The sequence below is a fragment of the Balaenoptera borealis genome (genome assembly GCF_965194805.1).
Source record: "Balaenoptera borealis genome assembly, chromosome: 7".
NCBI lineage: Eukaryota > Metazoa > Chordata > Mammalia > Artiodactyla > Balaenopteridae > Balaenoptera > Balaenoptera borealis.
In genome coordinates this window covers 67,731,594-67,758,408 of record NC_138864.1, presented here as the reverse complement: position 1 = coordinate 67,758,408, position 26,815 = coordinate 67,731,594, and the positions used below count along the sequence as shown (strand labels likewise).

At 41.1% G+C, this 26,815-nt stretch overlaps 1 protein-coding gene across 19 annotated transcripts in view; it reads right to left on the bottom strand.

Moving 5' to 3' along the window:
- The window catches only part of ICA1 (islet cell autoantigen 1), a 144,064-nt gene that overhangs the window by 89,311 nt on the left and 27,938 nt on the right, over positions 1-26,815 (bottom strand). For all 19 annotated transcript variants that reach the window (XM_082398425.1, XM_082398413.1, XM_082398407.1 and 16 more), the window contains 2 exons: positions 25,318-25,441; positions 21,175-21,373 (listed from right to left, as the gene is read on the bottom strand). In XM_082398425.1, coding sequence (XP_082254551.1) covers positions 21,175-21,373; positions 25,318-25,441 — 323 coding nt within the window. The remainder of the gene's footprint in view (positions 1-21,174; positions 21,374-25,317; positions 25,442-26,815) is intronic.

Below are 26,815 nucleotides of genomic sequence, written 5' to 3'. Positions count from 1 at the left end.
CTCTTATTAAGCTGTGTGCCCTCAAGGTTGCCTAACACCAGTGTGTTCAAATGGGAGGAAACTGACACATGTTTGGAGAATGAGTTACACCAAGTGGAGGATGAAAACTTCTAAAGCAGAGCACAAAGAAACCCCGGGATTATTTTGCAACGATGAAGAAGCTGCTGTAAGGTGCTGACTTGGAGGAGAGCTGCTGGATTAAAGTATCCTGCAGAAGTACAGCGCAAACCTAGCCCATTGCTTCCAACTGAGGTCTAGTTGTGGAAAGGCAGGAAAAATCTTAGAAGCAGACACACTGCTGGTTTTGAGCATGTATGTGTTGCGTGTGTGCTCTTACACACAGACACACAACACACACAGACACACAGAGACACACACAAACACACACACCATCTCTCCAAAACCTGGCAGTATCTCTAGCTTTCCTGTATGAGGGTAGTCATTATAATGCTTGTTTTTTCTTGTTATCTTCCCTAAAAATAAGCAGAGCCTTAGTATCCAGCAGTAACTTCAAGCTTATTTCCTGCTGTCTTCCGTCCAGAAAGCTTGGCTGGTATGACTGGTCTCGAAACCAGCTCTCTACTAAGTCAAGCTCGGACTGAAAGGGACACTAGATTTGGAGTCAGCAGGAAGGTAGGTCTGTGCCCAGTTGTGTCAGACTCTCCGATGTGACCACGTGTGAACCAAACTCTGGGAGTCTCTGCTTCCCTCCTTACAATGCCTCTCTCACAGCACAGAGGCTGTGACTTAAAAAGTGGAAGATGAAGAAAATGGAATGCTCAGAGTGTGAGTAGTTATTATTAGAGATCCTTCCTGCATCTGGCTTATGAATTTTAACTGTGATAAAAATACATTTAGTTTAGAATAAAGTGGCAAGTTCTTCCAAATTAGATGGAACTTCATGTCCCCACGAAGTTCTGGGACGATAGGAATCTAGGGAAATGCCGTAAATAGACTCTACTACTCATCTGAACACTAAGCCATCACACATATTCTTTCTCGCTGATGAGTGTATGTCTTATCTCCCCGACTAAACTGTATAACTGTTCCAACAGGGTCACTCAATAATTGGTCAGTGAAATCACTGAAGGAAGATCAAAGAATGAAAAGTAAGCCTCGAGTTTCTGCTGACATATAGTCAGTTGATTTATCTTTGAAGTGAGTGCTTTCTTTGTAAGTGTAACTTTTTGCTCCAGAATCAAAGCAAAATGGTTAAAAAAAACACAAATATTGCCACAGAGAAGGGAAACATCTAGGCACCCATGCTGAACTGAATCTTAAAACATCTCCTTTTAAAAACCTGATTCCTTCCTTGAATCAACATTCCCATTAATTTTGTAGCTCCTGTTCCTCATAGAATGGTCAGTCTGTCCCTCTGGGAGACTTTTTCTAGGAGATTGGCAGGAAGGGTACCAGAATTCTGACCAGTGTTTCAAGTAAAAACTCTGCCTTTAGAGAGGGAAGGCCATATGATGTGAAAAGGACAGCGTAGGGCTTGCTGGTCTGATTCACAGGAAGACGATGAGTAACAGCAATGTTGTCAAGTGCTTTTGAGATAAAGAATTATTCTCTAAATGACAAGGGATTCTCTACTAATGCACAAACAGGTATATAAAAATGCTTGACAGAATACATGAAGAAGGAACATGATTTCTGATTGAAGCAGAGGTTGGAAAAAAACAATAAAGGGTACCAACTGGAGTCACAAATCTAACTCAGGTTCCTCATAGGGTGTACTGGGCCCGATCTAGAGGAATCATGCACATCTCATTATTAAGGGGAAACAATGCAACCAGATAAGGTTAACGGAGTACTAACCTCTTTGGCTTAAATGTTAAAGGCTTTCCAGATCTCTTCACTAGAAAAACTGCAGCTCTCATGTGGACAGATACACACTTAGATCCAAAGGGGACACAGCAAGATCATCCATTGGCTCCCACATCTAAAACATCCAACCATGTCTACCTCTTACTGCTTTAAAATCTACAGAAAGGGGGGATGTTTCTCAGCTCCCTTAGGACTCTTCCCACATGAATAATTTCTTCAGGATCTTTATCACCAAGTAGTGCTGCAACTTGGTCTGATAATACAGCCTGAAGACCTTCAGTTTTACTCTGAGGGAGTGTGGGCCAGCACTGGCTAGACAAAGTGGGCATGGTCATGGAGAACACAGAGGGTTGGGAGGCTAATAGATAAGCACAGTAGATCCTTAAGCACAGATGCAGCATGACAAGTCCGCTGTTCAGAGAAGCTATAATTTCGGTCAAGTGTGTGTGTGTGAGTGTGTGTGTGTGTGTGTGTGTGTGTGTGTGTGTGTGTGTGTGAGAGAGAGACAGACAAACACATCTGTTAGGAGATCTTTCATTAAAGCCCCACGTGATGAAAATCCAAGATTGGGTGCCCACAATGAGAAGCAAGAGGAAGGGACCAATGCAAGGAGACTTTTGAAGGGATTCTAAGCAGGATACGGTGGCTGACAGGACAAAGGGGATGACGCTAAGGAATGAGTCAGGTTTTGAGTTTGGGGCCTAGAAGACTGGTAGGGCCAATCAACAAATGTGGTAAGTTGTTAAAAAAAAAAAAAAAAAGGCCTGTCTGGGGAGGAGGCTGGAAATCGAGAGCCGGCAATGTCACGTTGAGTTGTTGGTACACTGTAGTGTGGCCTGTAAGGAGACATTAGTGTTTCCCAGAAGTTCTCATATATCTTTTATTTATTTTTTATTTTTTATTTATTTATTTATTTTTGGCTGTGTTGGGTCTTCGTTTCTGTGCGAGGGCTTTCTCTAGTTGTGTCAAGCGGGGGCCACTCTTCATCGCAGTGCGCGGGCCTCTCACTATCGCGGCCTCTCTTGTTGCGGAGCACAGGCTCCGGACGCGCAGGCTCAGTAGCTGTGGCTCACGGGCCTAGTTGCTCCGCGGCATGTGGGATCTTCCCACACCAGGGCTCGAACCCGTGTCCCCTGCATTAGCAGGCAGATTCTCAACCACTGCGCCACCAGGGAAGCCCAGAAGTTCTCATATATCTTAAGTGAGAAATCAGGCTTAAACAGAGAGAGATCTTGCAGTCCACACGGAGATTGTGGAAGTGAAGTCATGAGAGCTGATTAGGTTGCTTAAAGAACGTGAGCATGATGAACAGAGCAGCTGATGAAGATTTTGAGGAATGCCCTGCTAGTCAGCTCGAGAAAGAAAAGGCACCAGTCCGTGGGATGAGGGAAGGAGAAAGGAAATTTACCAGAAGAAGCAGAAGAGTGAATAGCTGAGAAATTAATCATTTCTTCTCTTTTTCCGAGACTTTGGGTGTAGTTCCCTGCACTGGTGTTAATCATGTGGGTGTCCACTTTTCTTCCCGACTGTCTGGAAACCTCTTCAGGGTAGGGACCCTGCAACCCTACTCTGTCCCTACAGTGTCTATCTGATACACCTCCTCGATAGAGAAGTAGCTACGGAGAAAGGCAAGTGTCAGGGGCACAGGTGGAAAGGTAGTAACACTGCTTATTTTGTGTGTGCTTGGTTCCCTGGCAACAAGAAAGCAAACAGCAATGAGCTATCGCTTCAACTCTACAAGTCCTGCTCTGGACTTCCTCTCCCCTGACCCAGTCTCCCCGATCCTCCCTCCTTTACAAACCCTTCTACCCTGTCCTCTGCTATTCTAGTCAAGGGAGAAAGAACTCCTCCCCATCTCCTTACCTCTTAATGTTTTAAGGGGAGGCACACAAAAACAACTCATTACAGATTTAGGCTGTATCCTACCCAAAAAGGTAAAGTGGGGTTTTTAATACTGGCTGTTTCACAGAATTGTTGAGAAGCCTAGTAAAGTAATGCATGCAAAATTTCTTGGCCCAGTGCCTGGCCCAGGATGTGTTAACCATCACTCCCCTCAGAGCTCATCTTGCATATCTAGCACCAAGCACACAGTCATGGCTCAAAAAGCAAACGAATAGTTTAAGCTCAGTTATGTAAAGCCTTCATCACTCATCACAAAGGCCTCATGTTTGGGTGACTGTAAACCACCTATACACATTCAAAACCAAACTCCTCGTAACTACAGATTTCTCTTTTATAAAGAAGATACATGCTTTTATTTGCAGTCTGAAACAAATATTCAGTGTTTTGACAAAAATGTTAGAAAACTGGAATGAAGCAGAAATAAGGTTAGAAATATTTTAATCCAATCTGACCCTCCCACCATACATTGTAGATAAAAATAAATTAAGAAAGCAGGGCAAATGAAAAGGATTTGTTAAATATTTGAGATAAAGCACAGTGTTGTGTTTGGAGGGTGACATGGAGGTAAGGCTCTTTAACGTCTTTGAGAGCCTTTAGCATATCCGAAGGAAAGAAAAATACATTAGAACAAGTACAAAATACTACATTAGAACCATTACAAAGGAGCATATTAACCTAAAAGTGAATTCCTGGAAGTTCTGGGTTTTAAGCCAGGCTTAGAGAAGGTAGTGGCCATAAACTGACAGGGAGGAAGTCAAGGAAGAGACTTCCTGTTTGGATGATACAACCAGGAAGGGCAGGGAAGTAGGATACTGCACTTGCCATGTGAAGGTTGATAAATACAAAAGGGGTTTTGAGGAGAATCAGATGAAACTGATGAGGTAGAATGTAAAAGGATCTGAAAGAACACATGGATACAGGAAACTGGATTTAATACAGTTGTCTACCTAAGGCCATTTTAGATTCTTGGACGTAATGCAAGAGTTTCACGAAGATTTAAGCCACAGTTGGGAATACTGGTTGAGTTTCAGCTGGAGATGCTGGGCCCCTCTGCTATGTGTCCAGTTAACCAGTATACCTTCATGGTTTGTCATGCTTTTCTACTTTCTCACTGTTAATTGTTATTTTTCAGGAAATCCGCTGATAGCATTGGCTTCTACTTTTGTAACTGCAGATTTCTTCTGGACTAAAGTGCAGTGTTTCATGTCTGATTTATTTTTATCACTGTTCCTTTCTATCAGTGCAAAAAATCACAAATTTCATTCACTTTCATGGTCAGTGAGTATAGCGGATGAAAGCCTACATAGCATATGTTCCAGTTGTGGGAAATTAATCTTTTTTGGAAATAGTCAGTGTGCTTTTCTGTTTGCCTGTCCATGTACCTGACCTTCTCCATTGTCAGCCTGGGGCACAGATCTGCCTGGGATCTGTGGGAGGCTGTTCATTTGGACTGTTACCAGAGAAATACAGAGAGAAAGTGGTACTTTCCAGCTCCTGACAGACCAAATGAGGTTTTCAAGTCTGCAGCAAGATAATAAGCTTGAAATTCACTTTGCTAGGCAATAAAGCACTACACAGTTTTTCTCTCCCACTTTAGTAGGTGGACTTGATCTTACTTTTCTTGTGGTTGGAAGGGAGAAAGCCTGCCCATCCTCTCTGGCTGGGCAGTCTATCAGGGAAGTGTGCAGTGACACAGGGGGCCCAACTTTGTTCCAGGGAGGGAAAGCACTGAGGGAAAAACTAAAGGTAGAATGTGGTCTGCCCCACTACCTGCTTGGGAATTCGCAAGAGGGTTGCCTCTCAAGCCTGTCTGTAATCTAAATAAGGTCAGCTGCATCCAAGTAAAGCAATGAATGCAGCTGACAATGGAGGGCTGAATTCAGCTCCCTAATATCTCCCTGGGCTCTCAGGGTGTGGAAAGGAAGAAATCCAGAGGATCTCACATGCCCTGTGGAAGGAAAAGGAAGGTGGCTAAGGGAGCTGGTTAGTGTCCTTGCCGGGGAGTGTTCTTGGCTCCAAGTGGGGCCAAACTGGAGCCTAACGTAGTCTGAGTTGCCATTAGGGTGATTCATCAGGGGAAGGTGGCTAAGGCTTCTAGAACGTTGCCAGAGCAGAGGAAAGAGACCAGGCGTTAACCCAGCCACGGGCTTCCAGGACACCATCTCCCTTGGCCCCTCCAGGACACAGTAAGCCAATGCCCTCCAGGGCAGGATAAGGGGGGGGAGTGAACTTCTAAAAGAGCATCCCAAAAGGGACTGTTTCAACCAGTGCTAACAGGAAGCAGAATTTTGAACAGAGTCAACATTTAAACTGAAGCAAGAGAGGCTATTTAACCTCACTTAACTGACAAGTCCAGAAGTCCCCACCACACATGCTCAGAAAGAAGCTGCTTTGGGTCTAGAAAATAAGATGTATGCATACATGTGACAACCCCTTCCCACCTGGCCCTGCCACATTCTGTGTGACAATGAGAAAGTTACTTAACCTCCTTAAACTTCAAAATCCTCATCCATGAAGAGGGGATCATAGTATCTACCCCCTAGAGAATTTTGATGAGCCTATTCATATAAAATACTTAGAATAGTAGCTGGACAAGATAAACTTTTAATAATATACTTGCTAATTTTGTCATCATTTCTACTGATACATTCAACTTCAAAGTTTCTGTTGTCCTATTCAAGAGTGTCTGCACATCTGTCAAGAAATGTCAAAGCACTCTGTTCCTGAAATTCTTCATTTTTGATTTCACAGCCTCTAACGCATCCCCACAAGCACAGGATGTCATTCTGGGACAAATGAGAAATTTTGTTTTCACACCATCCGTGACTCTTTCTCAACATCTTGGTACTCACTGCAGGAAGTAACTCAAAGCCAGGACGTCATTGCTCATGAACAATGTTAGCTGTAACAAACCACAGAGTAAAACGACAGCAGTGTTGCAGGACCTGGTGCTGGAGACTTCTCTGTCTCAGGCTGATCTAGTCCTAAGAGGACAGGCCAGCTACAGGCAATAGTCAAGCCACATGAGCGAGGAAGGATGCAGAAGGGGAGGATTTATTTGTGATGCTGCAGGCTTTTTTTTTTTTTTTAACATGCATATCGGGACACTAACAGTGCCAGATTGCTCCTGGAAAATTCCCTGTATTTAACGTGTGAAAATTAATTCTCGGAACTGTTTGCTACATGCTCACAAAGCAGCATGATCCTGAGTAATCAACTCTAGATATTAACTAACCTGAGGCTCCATCCCAGCTCTTTCAGTTTTCTGAGTCAACCAGAAGAGCATTAAGGAAAGTTTAGTTGAAACGGGAGAAGAGATTTAATTAGCAAGGTTAATATTGATTGTAGATGAGCAAAGTAAGTGTATTTGAGTGTCTGTGATATACAAAATCTCTAGGCTCTAGGGTTTAAGCAAACATTTATGATGAGTACCAAAAAGCACCATAATGCTTAGTATAGTAGAATTTGGCGGGTTTCATTTAAGTGACTTTTCCATATAACTCAACTTTATTTTTTAAAACAACTTTAAAAATAAGAAATCTTCATACATTTGACACCTGTCTTCAGGGATATCTTGTCTTGTTAAACAGAGCAAAATCACCTTTTTTGATGGGTCACTCATCATTGGCGCATCAGTTATTCCACAGTGGTGTGCTGGGAAAATATGTCTCAAGGTGTGATCCATGGACCCCAGGCAAGGAAATCACCTTGGAAACTCATTAAAAATCAGACTCAGGACTTTCCTGGTGGCTCAGTGGTTAAGAGTCTGCCTGACAATGCAGAGGACATGGGTTCGATCCCTGGTCCGGGAAGGTCCCACATGCTGCGGAGCAACTAAGCCTGTGTGCCACAACTACTGAGCCTGAGCTCTAGAGCCCGCAAGCCACAACTACTGAGCCCGTGCTCCACAACTACTGAAGCCTGTGCGCCTAGAGCCTGTGCTCCGCAACAAGAGAAGCCACCGCAATGAGAAGCCCGCGCACCGCAAGGAAGATTAGCCCCAGCTCACTGCAACTAGAGAAAGCCCGCGTGCAGCAACGAAGACCCAACGCAGCCAAAAAAAAAAAAAAAAAAAAAAATCAGACTCTTGGGTCCCACCTCCGGCTTCCTGAATCAGAATCCTTAGGTGGGACCCAGGATTCTCCATGTCCAATTCACTTCTCAGAGGATTCTTATACACAACACAGGCCAGAGAGGCCCTAACTCAGGGTTAGTTGGGTATATAGGAAAATGTCCTTTACTGAAAATGTGGCAGGAGGCCACCTATCTTTCTGTGCCTATTTGTTGTAGGGTCTCTGTTACTCTTCTCTTATGAGTACTAATCTTTCCGCAGTGTACTGGCTTTAAACCTACAAGCTGATACACAGGATCCTTGGCTGGGTGCTGGCCTTTGTGATGTCAGCTTTCCATCCTTGAGCCTTATACCATCTGTTCAGGCTTGGGGGCTCTAGAAGGTATACTGCTGTGGGATTCAGGTGCCTGGCCCCAAGGAACCCATGTGGAGACACCAGCCATTTTACTGAAAATTGCACTCAAAGGGGCTTCCCTGGTGGCGCAGTGGTTGAGAATCTGCCTGCCAATGCAGGGGACACGGGTTCGAGCCCTGGTCTGGGAAGATCCCACATGCCGCGGAGCAACTGGGCCCGTGAGCCACAATTACTGAGCCTGCGCATCTGGAGCCTGTGCTCCGCAAGAAGAGAGGCCGCGATAGTGAGAGGCCCGCGCACCGCGATGAAGAGTGGCCCCCGCTTGCCACAACTGGAGAAAGCCCTCACACAGAAACGAAGACCCAACACAGCCATAAATAAATAAAAATTTAAAAAAAAAATTGCACTCAGAGGATAAGACGGAACGGGAGAAATGCTAAAAGCCAAACACAGAACATGACTAGATGTTCAGAAGGCAGACAGATTGATGGGCTGGCTTGGTGCGAAATAAAAAAAATCTGAACAACTCCTTAAGGGTACTGGTAAAAATGAGCCCTTAGGATCAGAGAAAATGAGAACAGAAGATGTGGAACGTGCTGGAAGAGGTAGCTGCTACTTTAATGTGAGGCTGGGTCTCTTCCACCACAGAAACATTTTCTCCCACAGCGACTAAGCACTACATAGGGATCCATTTATCGGATTTGGAGGAACTCAAGGCAGAGGTGGTGGGAAGATCATTGACTGTGGAGTCAAAGGACTTGGGTCGAGTACTGACTTACATATGTGGCTATGGGCAAGTCAGTCAGACCCATGGCACCTCAGTGGTCTTAGCTGTGAAACAGGACAAAGAATTCATGCCCTCACTGAAGAGTTGTGTAGCTCCAATGAAGTAATGAATATGAAACAGCTTTGTAAACTGAAGACACCTTACAAATATTTAATCAGAAATATCCTGCACTGTATACATATTTAAGTTGCTGCTACATCTTATCTGTAAGACAGAATGCTAAGAAAAACCCTAGGCTGGGAAAAAATTCAAATATGTTAATTATCTTAACATAAATAAACCTATCATATTGTTCAATATGGAGCTTAAATATCTGCTGTGCTTTTGTATCATGAAAAAGATAGCTTTAAACAAAAAATGAACAGTACTTCGACTTTTGCACAACTCATATTTAACATTCTCTTGAAATTGGTTGCTCTCATTTTCTTGATTGAAGAATAAGTGAAAAAGTCAATCAAGTCTTCATTTCATTTTCAAAACCCTCTTTCCTAACATCAATTTCTTAATGTCTACTTTACTTACATGATTTATTAGCTGAAATTGCAAAAATGGTGGGGGAAATGGGAACATGCCAGGGAGAGAAGAGGGACAAGTAAGTCGATACAGTATACAAGAGGTTTGCCCAAACCTAAAATACACTACGGATGGGAAAGAGGGAGGCTAACTTAGGAAACCTAACCATTGTCTGGCTTCACATCACTACTTTTAGTTGTTATCTTTTCATTATAAAGTGGAAGACATGCAAACATTTTTTTAAGGCAAAGCTAGTTCTTTCAGCAGAGAATTAAAATTAAAAGCAGACGGAGGCCCGGATAATAAGTAGCAATAAATGTTTTGCTGACATAGCTTCAATTTACAAATCACTGGCTTTTCCTGGCAGCGCTTGGGGAAGGAGGGTGAGGAAGTATCGCCTACACAGCCTGGATGAGGAAGATATGGAAAGCTTTAAAATTAAAGATGTGTTTCAACTTCTTATTCTAAAACACTTGATTTATGGTGACCATGATAAAATTCCAGTGAAACCTGAGTATGCTATGCAGCCTCTGGAAACCCTGGGAGTGACTATGTCCTTACGCCTTCCCTGTTGTATCTGATTTTGACCTGTATACTTTGTGAGTGGGGGCCCAGTCCATAATGTGTGCACAAAAATATGTGTGGTTTAGAATCTGTATGTATTTCCATTTCTTTTTCTACACTTGAGCAGTCGAAGGCCCTTGTGAGAATATGAAAAATAAACTAGTAATAAATAAATACTAGGAAGCCAAAGGGATGTAGATTGATTTATGGCAATTGATATCACTTCTTAAGAAATTTTAATGACAAACATAAATACTCTTGGTTTAGTTTCTAAAACCTGGAAGACTACCAGTAAAAAGGAACTGATAAAATTGCTAGATTTAGAGAAGAGAGTTGAGAGATGCTATAGGGAAAAATTTTCTCTGAGCCTGTTAAGTAGCATGAATGAGAATTAGAAGTGGATGATGAACACAGAACAAGTCATTGAAGGCAGCAGAAAACCCCCAAGGTAAGAGATCAAATATCAACCTATAGATGCTGCAACCCAACTCAAAGGCCCCAGCATGGGTGGAAAATGTGAAGACAATCCCCTCTGAAATAGCAGTCCTCTCCCCCTTTGATTCTTCTTTGGGAAAGGATTTTCTCTAAATTCTCACTTGGTGCAAAACACAGAATTCATTCCTTCTAGGACGCAATTGAGGGGGGATGGAAAAAGTTATTTTTCTACTTCTTCACCTTTTCCCAGTCCCTTGAGGAGAAGCATAACTGCGTATTCCAGTTCTCTTAGAACAGTGAAGGCTTTTAAAGGAAACTTTCTCATCTTTCTTGATTTTGGTGGTTTTCCCTCAGGCGTTGTTTTTGATCCTTTTATTCCTTGGTGACTTGGCCACCTCACATGACTCTCCCTGCTGACGGCTTTCGAAAATGACTTCATCCTCCAACCTCCTCCATCTGGCTGCCTGTATGATATCACCTTTGGAACTCAGCTTCCCATCTTTGCCTCTAATGCCTGTCTTCTCTCTTCCCTTTATTATTATTAAAAACAAACCAAAAAACCATCCTCATTTTTATCAAATTAGGAGACTTTTCTGTCATTATCCCTTTCCTTCTACCAAATCTTATCTGTTCCCACTCTAATCTCATTTATTCTCATTATTTTTTATACATATTCTTTTAAGGATAACACATGCACATGGCACAAAATTTAAAAGGCACAAAAAGGAATATAGTAAAACTCCAACCTCATTCTCATTTCTGCTTAACTCCTCTCATCTCCTCTCTAATCTAGTCCCCTGCCCCAGAAACAATTACTATTGCCAGGTTCTCCCGTATCTTTCTTTCCCTAATTTAAGATAAAAAAAAAACTGAAAGGGAACAAGATCCTAAATGTAATATATTTTACTCCACTAACTTCTTTTCAGCTTTCTGTCTATTTGAGAAATTTCTTCATTTATTTCCCATGCATTCATCTATGGGCTTTCCATTTGGTTCTTCCTCCCTAGATGTGCGTATTTTTCAAGTCTCTGCCTGGACCTCTCAGAACAAGAACTAATACCCATGAACTATTTTTGCTCATAAGAATGCAGAGTCCCATCTCTAAAGGCCCAGGAGGAAAAAAAAAAAAAAGATTTAAAAGAACAAAGCAGAAAACAAAAAAAAAACAACCCATCCCTCAATTTGTTTATATAATTAATCTATCTTCAGTAGTATCCCTTATTCCAATGTCAGCAGTCACCAGAAGAACCACAGTAAGGAATCAGCATCTAAATGACAATGGTTGTCTCAGAATCACAGCTGGGGAGTGAATTTAAATAGATGGATGGACAGATAGATGGGTAGTTGGATAGAAAGAGCCAATCAACTGTGAAGTGTTACCAAGCCCTAAAATCATATTTCATTTGATGAGAACAACAGAAGCCTGATTAATGCATGTGGGAATTTCATTTCAAAGTTATACCAATGGCCTTTCAAGGGCCCGCTTCTTCTTAGGGCTCCCTGAGTCCATGTAAAATTGGCCAGTGTAAGATTTTAGGGCTCCTAAATATGAGTTTCATTTATCTTGTGTAATGATTAAGTGTGAGATAATTGTTGAATATGAAACAGAATTTTTTCACTTGGGATAATATTCTTATACCCAGAATTGTCCTGAAAAGTTTATGCTAGAAGGGTAAGCACATACACTTTGATGCTTTCTGTTTAAGGTTTTACTTTTACTAAAAACTCATTAAAGGAGGCAAAGGGAAGCCTTCTGAGAGGAGTGAGCTGAATCATGCACGCTTTAGTGAGCAGAGCTCTATGCCCAGGTCATATACTGGGTCAAATGAGGGCCTCCCTGGCTAATTTCCCTCTGAGATTAAAATTACATCTGTTCCCTAGAAATCAAGGAATCATCAAATACCTTTTTTTTTTTTTTTTAAATCTCAGAACTGTGAATGGAAAATACCAGTTTTCTATTGACTCATTCTTTTGATTGTTCAAACACTGAGGTGTGGATGGACTTCGACTTGAGATGAAGGAGATTCTGAGTTTTACTGACAGACAGGAAAACCTGTGAAACCACTGACAGTCCATTATGAGGCCAATACTGTTCGGATAAATCTTGTCAGGAATGCTTTATTAGGGGTTCACAAAAATAATTCAATCATTTAAAAAGTGGTATTCAAATTCTTTCAATATACCTTGATGACAAACTAACACAGAACCCAGGTGTTTTCCTAAAGCGATTGTGATTCAGAGCTTTCTTTCTGAAATATGAACTCTCCATAGCCAATTTATAAATTCAGTTAGATGTAAAAGTGGCAGTTTAGACAACCATCAAATCATTATTTTTTTCTGTCACTGAAAAGTCTGGTTGGAAAGAAGAATGTATTTGAAGAAAATTCCTCTTAACTCTAATAAAAGTAACTTACAGTGCTATAAAGCTATTGGCATTCAGGAAATAGTAGATACATTGTTCCTGTTTGAAATTAAATAAAATCCACATTCTATTTTGTGTGTCTAAGTAAACCACCATTTTGTAAAATAAGAATAATAGCATAGTGAAATATATCCCTAAAGCATAAACATTTAAAAAGAGAGTGTTAAGTTAACCCACCAGGGTGCAACTGTCTTCTTTTATACTAAATTCTTGAAGGTGGTAAAAATTGCAACCAAGTTACCATGAGGGAATAAGAGGACTAGCTGGGAAAGATGATATTTGAGCTGTTAACCAAAAGGAATGGGGTAATCTAGAGGGATATACTGACATGACAGACTTGGAGACAAACTATAGAGACAGTAAGTAGTATATCATCCTACTTGAATACAGTAATTTTCCATTAAACCATAATCTAAAATGACATCTTCTCCAGGAGCTACCAAAAGGAGACAGAGGCAGATGGAATAGTCTGTGGTTTCAAGAAGGGGGGAGGGTGTCATGGGCACCAGCCACCCCCCGAACCTGCAGCCAAAAACACAATGTGATGAAACATGGAAATAATGAATTCATCCGAGAGATTCTAGCTGCTGAGGCACTGAGAAAGCCATGGTTATAAGATTTCGATCTGGAACCTGATGGTTCTACTCAGTAAAACCTGTATGTTTTGTATATTATCATCCATGAAATTCTACAGACCAGGCTTGCATATGCCATCCAAGACATGTAAGTCTTAGGAAGAAAAGCCAGACAATCTGGCAAAAGGAAAACTATCTTTGGACTGGATCAGTTCACACTTTGATAATGAACTTTTGCCCAGAGTCCATTCTGAAACTTGAGAGTTAAGCAATCTTTTCCTTCAAACAGTTAGAGAAATGCCGTACGCAAAGATTTTATACCTCTCTCAAGACAGAGGAAAGAAATCTACTTTAAGCTGACACGTTAGCTTTTACGGTATTACATACATTTATTTTTTTAAAAGTCCAAATATTTATCATTCTTATAGAAATTAGACAATATGAATTATGAATTATTTTTTTAAATAAGTGTATTATTATTTTTTTGGCTGCACTGGGTCTTCATTGCTGCACGAGGGCTTTCTCTAGTTGCGGCAAATGGGGGTTACTCTTTGTTGTGGTGCGTGGGCTTCTCATTGCGGTGGCTTCTCTTGTTGCAGAGAACAGGCTCTAGGTGCACAGGTTTCAGTAGTTGTGGCATGGGGGCTCAGTAGTTGTGGCTCACGGGCTTAGTTGCTCCGCGGCATATTGGATCTTCCCAGACCAGGGATCGAACCCGTGTCCCCTGCATTGGCAGGAGGATTCTTAACCACTGTGCCACCAAGGAAGTCCCTGAATTATGAATTAGTATGTGTAGATAGTATCTTCCAAGATGATAACATCAAAATCAAATGACTCCTTGCTTGCATAGCCTGAGTCTCAATTTTATTCAATGGCAGGATTAAATAAAACACTAAAGAGAAATTATAACACTAAAAATAAATTATATTTGTTTGTTACGTATTTGGAATTAAAAGCAGGGTCTTGAAGAGTTATTTGCACACCAATGTTCATAGCAGCCTTATTTACAATAGCCAAGGGATGGAAGCAACCCAAATGTGTCCAGTGATAAATAAACAGATAAATAAAATGTGGTGTATACATACAATAGTTTATTCAACCTTAAAAAGGAAGGAAACCCTGCCACATGCTATGACATGGATGGACCTTGAGGACATTATGCTAAGTGAAATAAGCCAGTCACAAAAAGAGAAATACTGCATGATTCCACTTATATGAGGTAATCTAAAGTAGTCAAATTCCTAAAAACAGAAAGTAGAATGACAGTTACCAGTGGCTGGGGGAGGGGAAAATGGAGGGTGGTTGTTTAATTGGTATAGAGTTTCAGGTTTTCAAGATGAAAAAGTTCTGGAGATCTGTGTACAACGATATGAATATACTTAACACTACTGAACTGGACACTTAAAAATGGTTAAGATGGTACATTTTATGATCAAAAACCATCTTCAACATGTACTGGAGGTGCTTATAAATTAGAGGACAGCAAACATTTTTCTGTAAAGGGGCAGAACATAAATATTTTAGCTTTGCAGACCACAGTCTCTGTCCTTAACTACTTGACTCTGCCGTGGAATTGTGAAAGCCACAGACAATAAGTAAATGAATGGGCATGGTTGTGTTAACGATAAAAACCTTACAAAATTAGGCAGCTGGCCTGTGGGCCACAGGTTTCTGACCTGCACGAAAGTATTAATATCTAAGTAAGAGACAAATATTCACACTTTGTAAACACCAAGGGCTCCTCTACCCAAGAATTAGGAGTGAAACATTCTTGTTTTCCAGAGTCCAAGATTAGAGCAACAGCAATAGGACCAAGCAAACGCAACAAGACCATAACTTGCTTGTAGTAGGAAAACACTACACAAAAGGACGTGTTAGCCCTGCTCAAGTGTATATACTTCTTTACTGATGAGCTTAATGATTTTAGAGCTTAACGATTTAGAGGAAAAGTACAAATATTACAGCTGGAAGAGGGCTTGGTGATCATCTAGTACCTATCCTCTCCTTTAGTGGATGAGAAATTGCAACCGGCTTATTACCCCAATCGGAGCTGTCACGGCTGGTGTAGGCAGGGCCGGGGACAGAGCGTAGAGCCACCCCACTCTGAGGTCATGCTCCTTCCTCCTCTCTATTTCCAGTCACTAGCAGAAGCCAGCCAGCCACCGGCTCTGCAAGAATTAGCTGTTTCATGCATGCTTTTCCAAATGGTCCTGGCTTAACCCTGAAACCAATTTTTGCTCTTCACCAAGTTCAGTGGAGAAAATCAATAAAGACATACAAGGCCGCAAAGGCCTCATCTCATGAAATTCAGAAATGAAAGCGAGGGCATAATGATCTGTTCCCTTCCCCGTCGTGCCATGTGAAAATAGCATGTTTTTCTTTTGGCGTTTAGGTAGTATAAAGAAACAGCAACTCAAGGGTGGAGGTTAGCAGCTAGATTCAATCTTCTTAGGGACCGCAAAAAACAGGCACCCTAGTTAAACAACCAAAACAAATAAGAAGCATACATCAAATACCAACAAATGAAAATGTAGGGTTGTGAAACAGATACGATAGTGTGTGTTAGTTTTACAAAAGGAACTTTCACCTCATCAAAGGACTCAAGCCAGTGCAGAGAATTTTAGAACCAGAAAAGACAGAGAGATAAGGGGTCAAATCCTCCCTCCGCTTTTATGTATGAACTGGGCAAAGCCCTGGGAGTCAAGGTACTGCCTTCACAGATACTTACTGCTGGTCTACTGTATGGACCAAATCCTGACATTTTCCACACTCACTCAACACAACTTGCTGGGTGGAGCCCCGCCCTTGGCCCTGAACAGAGGCAGAACACTGGGTTAAGCCTGAAAGCTGGATGGCTCAGGCAAAAAGGAAAGGCCTTTATTGCAGAACAGGGAGATGGCTGAGCAGTGACACGCCTGCGTTACTTGGCATCTCCAGATCCCATGGGACCTGCCCTCAATTGCTAAAAGAGCCCGACCTCTGACAAAGACCAATGATTTCAGCAGTAATTAATGATACTGTCAAATTAATTAACCCATGTCTTTGTCCACAGAAAAGAAAACCCTCTGATGTCAATACTGCTGTTTACTAGTCCTTGATCAAGCTCTACAGACCCAAACCTTCAGTGGGGACACAGGGACACCACTGACAGATGACTCTAATATGTCCGGACCTATTAAGCCACCACCATTTGTTAACAAACCTTCTCACCGTAACATACCCTTCGATAATATGTCTAGTGAATTCACAGCTCTCCAAAATGTAGCATTCTTTTAAATAGATACAAGCTTGAGAACACCAGTGTATCTTTCACATTCCCTACAATACCTTTTTGATACCCTTTTGAATTATGGTGATGAAACACAAGACAAATGCTATAGGATTTCATTAAGCCACTTAATAAATGGCCCTCATTAAAACGCCAGTTCCCTTGTCCTTGTCTATAAGGACTCCAACTAATCCAAATGCCCACATATACATTCCCATATTATCTCTTTAGAGGACTCAGAACTATTTTCTTACACCTAGCACAGCTTTTATTCCATTTAGAATAATTACCCTCTATCCCATTTCTGACTTTCAAGAAAAACAAGACACTTAACTGACCCCAGGAGGACTCTCTCAAGGGCATCAGGCTGCAAAAGCTCTTCTGTGAGCTCACAACTTAAGCTGATGTAATCTGCTACAAGAAGCTGACTTCTATTTTTAAGTTATACCCTTTTACTCTGCCTTCAAAGGGCACATATATCACACGTTGTAACTGCTCATAAAATACTTTGTGGCCTCCTCTCCCATCCATTTCCCTCCTGGGGTGAATCACACCATCAGGAGCGGTTTCCAATGGCAACAGCACCCCAGCCCTGCCCATTTAAATTCATCCACCATTTCCCATTATTTGGTCTTTAGGAGAAGAGCTACACACGGCCCCACTCTCCAGGTGTCTTGTTTACCATGGTAATTTTGACAAGGAACAGATGACTAGCAGGGTTCTTCTTGAGGGCTGAGATCAAGCTTTCCCACCTCTTTGTATTTCCATCCCCAAAGATAGGCACTTAATAAATGCTTATTAACGTTGCCACCGAGAGCTCTGTCATCGGCCCGTGTGCTCAAAGGGTGCCAGAATGAAAACAGATCCTTTGTTTTGTTTAATTTTAAGTTTTTCATTCATCATTTCAGTCATGCTCACTGCGTGTTATTTAAAAAGTTGCTTAGCATCTTGAAAACACTAGGAAAAAAGCCTTGGTTGGAAGTGAAAGTACATTTGATCTTGCTCTTCATTTATTTATACATATTCTGCTCATTTCTAAAAACGAATGAAGAGCTCTGTAATCAACGTGGTGCTGTTACTCAGTCTCACGGAGGTCAGAACAGGACATTTATTTCTCTCTGGTCCACTTCCCTCTTCATTCCCTGGGTACCCCTGTCTCGTCTGCGGCTCGCCCAGCCTCAAGGCTTGGGCCCTTCCAATCCCTTCTCCCCACTGAAATCTGAGAGAGCTTGTGAGAACACAGATTGGATCATTCCCCTCCCCTTCTCAATACCCTTCATTCCCCTTGGCCCACAGGGAGATGTCCCTTCAGCTGTGGTCTGCTTATCTGCCCCCCACCCCCTTTGCTTTTCACACTCCGGTTGCAGGGACCTAAAAGGAGCTAATCTCGTCCTGTTTGCCTTCACCTAAAGGCCTTTGTCCACGTTGCTTCCTCAGACTGGCACTCTGCTCTGCTGTCCCTAGTCCCTCCACCCTGCTCCTTCCCTCTCATCCTTCAGGGCTAGTTTAGATGCCACCTCCTCCAGGAAGCCCGTCCTGGGTGTTCCTGTGGCACCATGTGCTACCTGAGACAACAGTTCACCTTACCACACCGTGTTTACTTGCTCTGTCTCCAAGTGACTGCCCGGGACAGCAGGGCAGCCTCTGTGTCTGCTGACTCACTACTGTATCCCGCTGCAGGTGGCCTGGCACAAGGTGGGCTTCAATATCATTTGCTGGATGAATGAATCAATGAATAAGTACACACTAAAGATTGCAACCAGCCGGGGGGGGAGGGTCACACTTGTGAAGTATGAATTAGAATGTTGTTTCCTCAGAAAGTATGAACCCAAAGAAGAGCATTTAGTTCAGGATTCATCAGTTAGAATGTGAGGGAGGCGGCTGGCTCTGAGGAGACTAAATTCCCCCTCCCACGGTGACTCCAAAGGAGCTGGACCACTCTCTCAGAGGACTCAGAAAACACATTTCAGTAACACTTTCCTGAGAGATAAATGGAGACTCTGTTTAAAATGGAATCCCACTGGGACAAAACACTAAAGCTGCCTCAAAGTTAAGATTCATGTTATGAACTCCATGCAAACAGCAACCTCCACAATTTAAATTCATTCCAAAGAGGGCAGCAAGCCACAAACTAATAATGCTACTTCTTACCTGCAAAACCGTATATATCAATTTCCAAAACATTATAAGGTCAGTTGCATGTGGTGGGAACGCTCTACAGGCGTGAGAAGGCATTAATCTGGCACTCAAATGCCATGGCTGGCCTCTGGCCATCTGATATGGGTGCTAACTTGGACCAGGTGCTGGGCTGGCCCTGGGATTGTGGCAGTAAAGAGAACTAACCGGGTCCCTGTCCTTGTGGAGAGTCTAGTCTAATCAAATATACACTTGAATACAGACTTCTTTTAAAAAAATTATTTCCCTAAATTCTAAGTACACCATGTTCAGCTATTAAATTAAATCCAGCACACATGGGATTGTGGAGTAAGGCATTGCCTCGGCTACTTCTGCATGGCAAAGGATTTTTTTTTTTTTAAAAACCCATATTTTCCAAAATCGACAGATTGATGACACTACAGAGTGGGTAATGTTTCAACATTCAAACCAAATGACAAAGGGCTTGGTTTATTTCATCCTTACACAGCTAGTAACCACCTTTCAAAACAAAACCAAATAAACACAATTTCACGTGAAATTCTCCTGCCTTCCAGAATAATTTTATGTTTACTTTATTACCTAGCACATAGAAAGTGCACAATAAATGTTTGTTGAATGAATATGAAAATGCCTTTGTCAATTTTAGGTATGTTCTTTAATTCCCTTCCTTTCCTCTCTTAAAGAAAAAATTATGCATATTTTCTAGGATTCTGACTTTCATTTCCCTGTCTGATCTTGTGCTAGTTACTCAGGTATCATTTTCCTCCTCTGTAAAATAAAATCTGTGTCTTGGTTATTGTGAGGCTTAAAGGAGGTAACAGATAGAGTGACTGGCATTACACCCTGCAGATAATGTTGGGTTTTTTGTTTCCTTTTTCCTTTTTTAACCTTTCCACTCCATCCTCCTCCAATCCCCAAATAAAGTGTCAAAGACAAACCAAATTACCGGCATGATTAAAAAGTCAGGAAATTTCAAATGTAGCCTGGGCTTGCGAACGTCTAGCTATCAACCTTTGAAAAGTTTTATTTACTATTTTGGGGCCTAGGTTTTCTCTTTTATAGAATGAGTGAGTTTCACTAGCTCTTTTAAATTCCGATTTTCCATGAGCTCTGAAACCTGCCTTACTAAGGCATTGGATATTGCTAACACACTAATGCCATCTACGATCACAAAGAAAACGGACTCTGAGTCCCTTCCTAGAGATGGATTCTAAATTACAAACCAAAGTAAAACTTGCCTTTTAAAAGAATTTGTGTCAATCTAATACCTGGGTCAACAATTGGTGACCCTATTATTAAGCAACAGAAGGTCCCTCTTTTCCCCTACTCCACACATTCCCCTCCATCCTCCCACATCCCACACATCTAACCTCCTGCACACCAGCAGGGTTTCCCACTCACAGCTCTGCAATGATGTACTTAGAAATCTAGGTATTTTAAGCAATACCACAATTACAAATGGATCATTTGAAATGAGTTAGACAATTGACACAATATTATGTCAAACCTAACATTTGCTTGATTTTTTGGTCTTTCATACCCTGAAATATATCCAAGTCGACCAAACAAAGACCTCCCAAGGTTATACACACACACACACACACACACACACACAAAATCTCGCTGCATTTTCATAAATATTCAGTGTATGACTGCCACCTAGTGGTGTCATGTATCCTAGCAGGACCAAATCTCCAAACAGCTAAAGGGCCACGAACACTTAAACAAACAATGAAACATTGTTCCTCTGCTGCTCACCAGTCATTTCAGGGAAATTTAAGAGCATATCCATCTCCTCAGCTATCTATTTTGCCCAAACAAATAGCTGAAGGGTCTACTGCAGATGGAGTCAATGCCACATTATTTAATCCTACAACTAAACGCAACAAAGGAGCATTATTACTCTATTAATTTTAATATTCATTAGCAATTAAAAAGGATTTCCCCAATAGTCTGTTCTTACCTTCCAGTTTCATTTGGTCTAATCTTGATTTTTAGTTATGCATGAAAAAGCATCTACAAGTGACAGCCTTACAAAAAGTGCACATTATATGAAAATCTGACTTTAATTAAAACCAGTTACTAAATCCCAGCAATTTCCAGCTGTCTCTTCTATCCTATCCTTAGAGAATTATAGATCACATTAATTGGTATTCTGTCACGTAAAGAGACACCAGCAATGATTAATTGCATCCTTGGTGCTTTTGATTTACATCTTCTTTACTAGAGGGATTCAAATCACATCTCATTACCTTCCAGCAGGTACCCCTTTTGGTAACCCTCATGAAATCTCCTACCTTCCTGAACTTCTCCATTTGCTTGTAGAGGTCTGGATCAAGCTCCTGGGACACGTCCTTCATCCATAATAATGCCCCTCTGTATTCAGTACGGCACTGCTCCATGCGGTTCACAGTCAGCCAAGTGTCCGAGATGGCCCGATGCCGGAAAGTCTCCACTTCTTGGTGAAAGCGACACAAAGGATTTCGCAAGGCCAACCTAGACAAGAGGGTAAAGCCACAATCTTGAAACTAAGAGGGCCAGCAATTTGAATCTTTGATAGCTTACCAGTCTTAAACTCATGAGCCTAGAATAGGGCCTGAAACATAGTCGAGGCTGCAGAAATACTTGCTGAATTATAACTGAAATATATGTGAACTGATGAGTCAACCAGAGATGATTATCCATGTGCTGATCCCTTAGATTACTGTTATTTAACTGTATCACTGGGGAGTCTCTCCATCAGTATTGTTGGGGGTGGCCTCATGCCTGGGCAGAGTACTTGTTTAAAGCTGGAACCAATCTTGTGTTAACGGAGGAAGGTCAAAGCATGACTATTTCCCATTTCTGCTCTTGGCCACTCCCTGCCTTCTGCCTCCCTGAAGCCTGGCTCTTTGGGAAGGCATGGATGTGTGCAGGATGAGGTCTCCCTGTCTAGGCCATTCTGGATTCCTCTCCAAAGGCCAGGGCATCTGCTGCTTGCTTCAATAGTCACAGAGAATGAAGTACGAACAGAAGCGTCTTAAATGGTCTAGGAAGCGGGAGAAGTACATTTACTGAGGGTCTACTGTGTTAGGCACTTTCAGATAGGTTATGTGATTTGATTCTTATTAAAAAAAAAACAAAAAAAACTTAAGGATACTATACCAGAAATTAATGTATATTATACAACGAAGTGGGTATAAAATAATTATAATATTGGCCATAACATACCGTTATTTATTTAGCAAAAATTGTTTGATGCATATCAAACTTTGGATAAAATATTTATTTGGGAGGGGAAGGAGGATACTGCTTCTTTCATCTTCCTCCCCCAAATGAGTAATGTCAGATGAATTATACTCTTAAAATACTGTAGTCTCCATGAAGCTGTGGGGCATAGGTTCAAAAAATAAAAGATTAGTATTTACATCTCAATTTAACTGCAAACTTGTTATGGTGAAGGGAAAAATGGTGTCAGTGAGCTGAAGTCAGCCCTTGGCAGTTCCATCAATGTCTGAAGACATATGTAGAGCACTCTAAGATTATAGATGGGGCAATAAACTGTTTAAAAGAAAAAAATTCCTTTTACTATTTTCTCTGGTTTTCCTCTTGTCTGTAAAGCATCGTTATTAAATATTCAGCACTTCTCTAAAAATAGCTTGCTCACATCATCCTACCTAGGTGTTGCAGGCTGTTTTCAAAAACATATTGTTGTGCCATAAAGTAAGCTTGTGTTTTATCACCATTGGACTAAACTTAATACTCACTTTTCATCAAACTGAATGGGCTGTTGTAGCAATGACTACCAAATAAGTCAGTAAAACAAATGGTGGTATGAAGGTTTATAAAATTGGAGACTTCTATTTAAAGAAAGAGTCCTCAGCTGTTCCTCTAAGGATCCTGTTCATTTCTGGTCTCCTTTATCTCTTCCTTTAGAGTTTGCCAATTTTCCTAAACTGGCTGAAACAGAGTCTTGTGAATAAAATATTCTTGATTTCTTTGACTGTTATAAAGTTAGAAACCTTTGAAGATATAATGACATGATGATAGATGTTAAAATCTTGAAGAAAAGAAAAAGGAATATAAAGTCACCTCATTTTTTTCTGTAACTTGTTTCATATAAAATCAGAAAGGTGAAAACCCATTCACTTGTGGTATAAGGGACTGAGTCTACACCAAGAAAAAATCCAATAACTGGAAACATCAAACTTCAGTGAAAGACTGGCCCACGTTTCCATTCATTAAAATCTACCCAATGGGAGTAATTAATAAAGCACCTAAAGGTCTAATCCAAAGACATTTATTCTTTAGTAGGAAAAGGAAGAAGTGGACACTAGTGGACAGAGGGCTTGGGTTAAATGTATCATGGCATGCCCAGATAATGGAATACTATGCTATGGACGTTTTTAAAAAGGTATATATGGACATAAAAAAAGTTAGGATTATTTGAACAAAAAATCAATTTGCTAAATAATCAGTATGCAATACTATTCAAAAATTGTATGGTATGCTGCTGTTTATATTACAAATATATTCTGGCAAATCCCAAATTATGTCCATTCGAGGTTTGAGAATTCAACTTTATGGGAGTTTTACACAATCTTCCTACTTTCCTCATGTGCAGAGGACTAGTTTGGATTTCATGTGCCTGGTGAGCAGTTGAGGACCATGGAATCAGAGTCATCTCGCAGGAGGCCACCTTCCAAATTACAAGCTGTCCAAGCTACATTAATTTACGGATACAGGGCAGTTTGCTGGTTTACAGTATCATTTACATTGTTTTGGTTGATTTATTTTACTGTTTTTATCTGTATCCAAAGGTTAGACTATATAAACTTAAGGTACCATATGCTTTGTGAGATAACTTTGTACACAACTATGAAAGTGTATAACTGGATAGCAACATTATAAAATAATTATATGATCAGTAACAGTAACTTGTGGTGATTGTGTCCAAGGATTTGGCTTGTTTCCCATAAAAGGATGTTAATCTTGGCATGAAGGTATGTATAAGAATTTTTCCCACTGAAATTAATGATAATTATATGTATAATTTAAGAAATATATAATTCTTATATATTTATAAATAAATATATAAGAATTTATGAAAGATTTTTCAAGAATCAATGATCCTTGTAAGACTGGGGCAAGCGTATATGCATTGAAAGTATCTATCAAGGGGTTAAAAGCAAGTCAATCTCTATTAGCAAAATTTGAGTTGTTTTTAATTTTCTCCTTTTGGTTTGTTCCTGTTCTAAAATTTTTCTAGAATGAATATGTATTATTTTTGCAAGGAAAACAGTTATAAATAAGATTAAAAGGTGCAATTCAAGATTATAAACAAACACTTCTCTTGGAAAACTGGGGTAGAGAACTATTGGAAATTGTTGCATTCAACTATGAAAGTTGGGGTCCAAATGTCATTAGAGAGAACCAAAATGCTCAGGAGGGGGAACCACTGAAAAATGAACACAGTTGGTTCTCTTTCTTTCCACCCCACCTTTCCTGGATCTTCATAGGAACACCTGTTTAACAGGTGGTGGCCTGCTTTTGGCCCACTGGGAGAGAAAGCAGTAAGGAAAAATTAACAGCAGAAGAAAATGTTGGACAGTCTGGGTGAGTGAAATTTTTGTGGCCCGAATATTTTTGGAGACTACCTACAAGCCTTATTTAGGTATAAAGTCTGCCTAATATTAGTGAGTGACATCTTGGGGGGCTTGTTAGTTACTGAGGAAGGAGGAGGAGAGAAGGAATGTCACCTTCTCAAAGTGTGACTCTATGCAGTGGCTCCTGTTTATTCTACAGGGACCTTGAACGTTATGTTATGGTAGTGTTAAAAAAGAAATCACTGATCTATTACCATTTTCTCTGCACCAGAGCTTCTCAAACTTGAATGTGCATGGAAAACAACTGGGGACCCATTAAAATGCAGGTTTGGATTCAGCAATTCTGGGGTGGGGCCTGGATTCTGCATTTCTAACAAACTCTCAGGTGAGGCTTTTGATGCTGCTGATTCAGGGTCTGAGCAGAACCGTGGAGGGCATCTTGAACAGCACCCCTCTCAAGTTAACTGCCCCCAGAGGGCACTCAGGGAACCCTTCTGCCTGGTCTCATTAGGCTCCTGCTTTAGTCAGCTGCTGGAAGGGGACTTGATGGATTGCTATGAGCAACACTGAAGGTCAAATATAAGCCTAGGATAGCACTCACGGTGACTGGTGTATAACTACAGACCAGAAGAAATATGAAAACATTTTTAAAAAGTTAATAGGGAAGGAAAAAGATTACACATGTTATCTGAATCAGAGTTAAGTACGAACAGACTAACAACTGACACAGAGGAGCTCCTCAATCTCAGGCAAGAGCCTTCTAAAGACCAGTAGGAGGTTCCCTTCATGAATGAGTGGGTCCCAGGTTCTCAGGAGACCTCCCCCAACAACAGAACCCCAGTGAAGGCCACACACCTTTGCTGGGAAGAAAAGCAGAGGGCCTTTCCTGTCGCTTGCATCATTTTTCCTGCTCTGGTTTTATCTTGGAAGCCTTGGGATCGGAGAAATTTTCCCAGTTCGTTTTCTTCTTGAGACAAGACTGATGGAGAAAAGACCAAAAGGAGCCATGAACAATGAACATTTTTATCACAGAGAGGAGAGAGACAAATCACAAGGTCCTCTCTCTTCTAGAGGCAAAGACGAGATGAAATTAAATCCAAGTGGCAGGCTACAAGGTAAGCCTCCACCGCATTTAACTTTCATGCTGTTCTTCCATTTACGAAACGAGAGATCAAATTCACTTGAGTGCATCTGTCAGTGCGTTTGGTGCTCTGTAATCAGAACCAGAAAATGACCTCTGTACTGAAAAGCGAGCTGATAATGTGCTGCTTCGAGCTGAAATAAAAAAGTTGGGTTTGTCAAGTATGACTGTGGGAATCTTTTGTGGCTGCCTATAACGTAGGGCCAGTTTCCCCCTATTATTCCCTCTTCCTGACTTTTTGATCTCTGCTTTCTGAGTTGCATTCCACTCGATTGTAAAGCAATTCAAATACCTTACCCATGGCATAGGTCTTGGCTGGAGGAGGGGGTGGAGGTTGAAGGTATGTAGGTAATTAAGTTGGTGACTTGGTGGATTTTTAAAATGCAGAGCTGGAACCCAATCTGAATTGCTAATGCCTAATCTTGACCTTACTCTTTGTTCTTATTTTATAAAATTGAGGTATAACTGACATACAACATTGTATTAGTTTCAGGCGTACAACATAATGATTCAATATTTGCATATATTTGGCCTTATTTTTTAAAGACAACCTCAGAGGGCGCTACTGGTGAGAAGGTGACTGGTACAAGCTCTCTACAGACTGATTTGGCAGTAAATATTAAAAAGTCAGAATTGTATACATCTTTTGACGTTGTACTTCTGTTAGGAGTAAACTACATCCTGAGGAAGTAGTAAAATGGGCACAAAGATGTATATACAGATATAATCATAGCATAGTTATTTATAACAGCAAAACATTCTCTTTCCCTACCTTGGGGACTGATTTAATCAAGGTAGTGCATCCACACAATGGATGCGTGGACTGGTAGGCAGCTACTGGTCCAAATACACATTCACCAACAGCTGAGCCGCGGGCAAGCAGTGACACTGAGCTTCCTAGAATGTTTTTTCTCTGAACACAGACTTTGCTAGGGACACACTTTGAACACTACTCTTATTTCACATTTCTGTATTGACACATTTACCAATCATTTGTCTCTAAAAATGCTTCCTAGATGCTACCAGGATTCTTGTCTGTTTTCATGAACAATCCAGACTTCTTTCAGAATGCATCCTGTTCCTGAAACTATCCCCCCAGCAACAGCTGTATAACATTAGCCAGGAACCAGGAATCCAAAAGTGAAGGTTAAAGCTACTACTGCTTCCTTATTAATTTGTGACTAGCTTACACTCAACATTCCACGGAGAAGA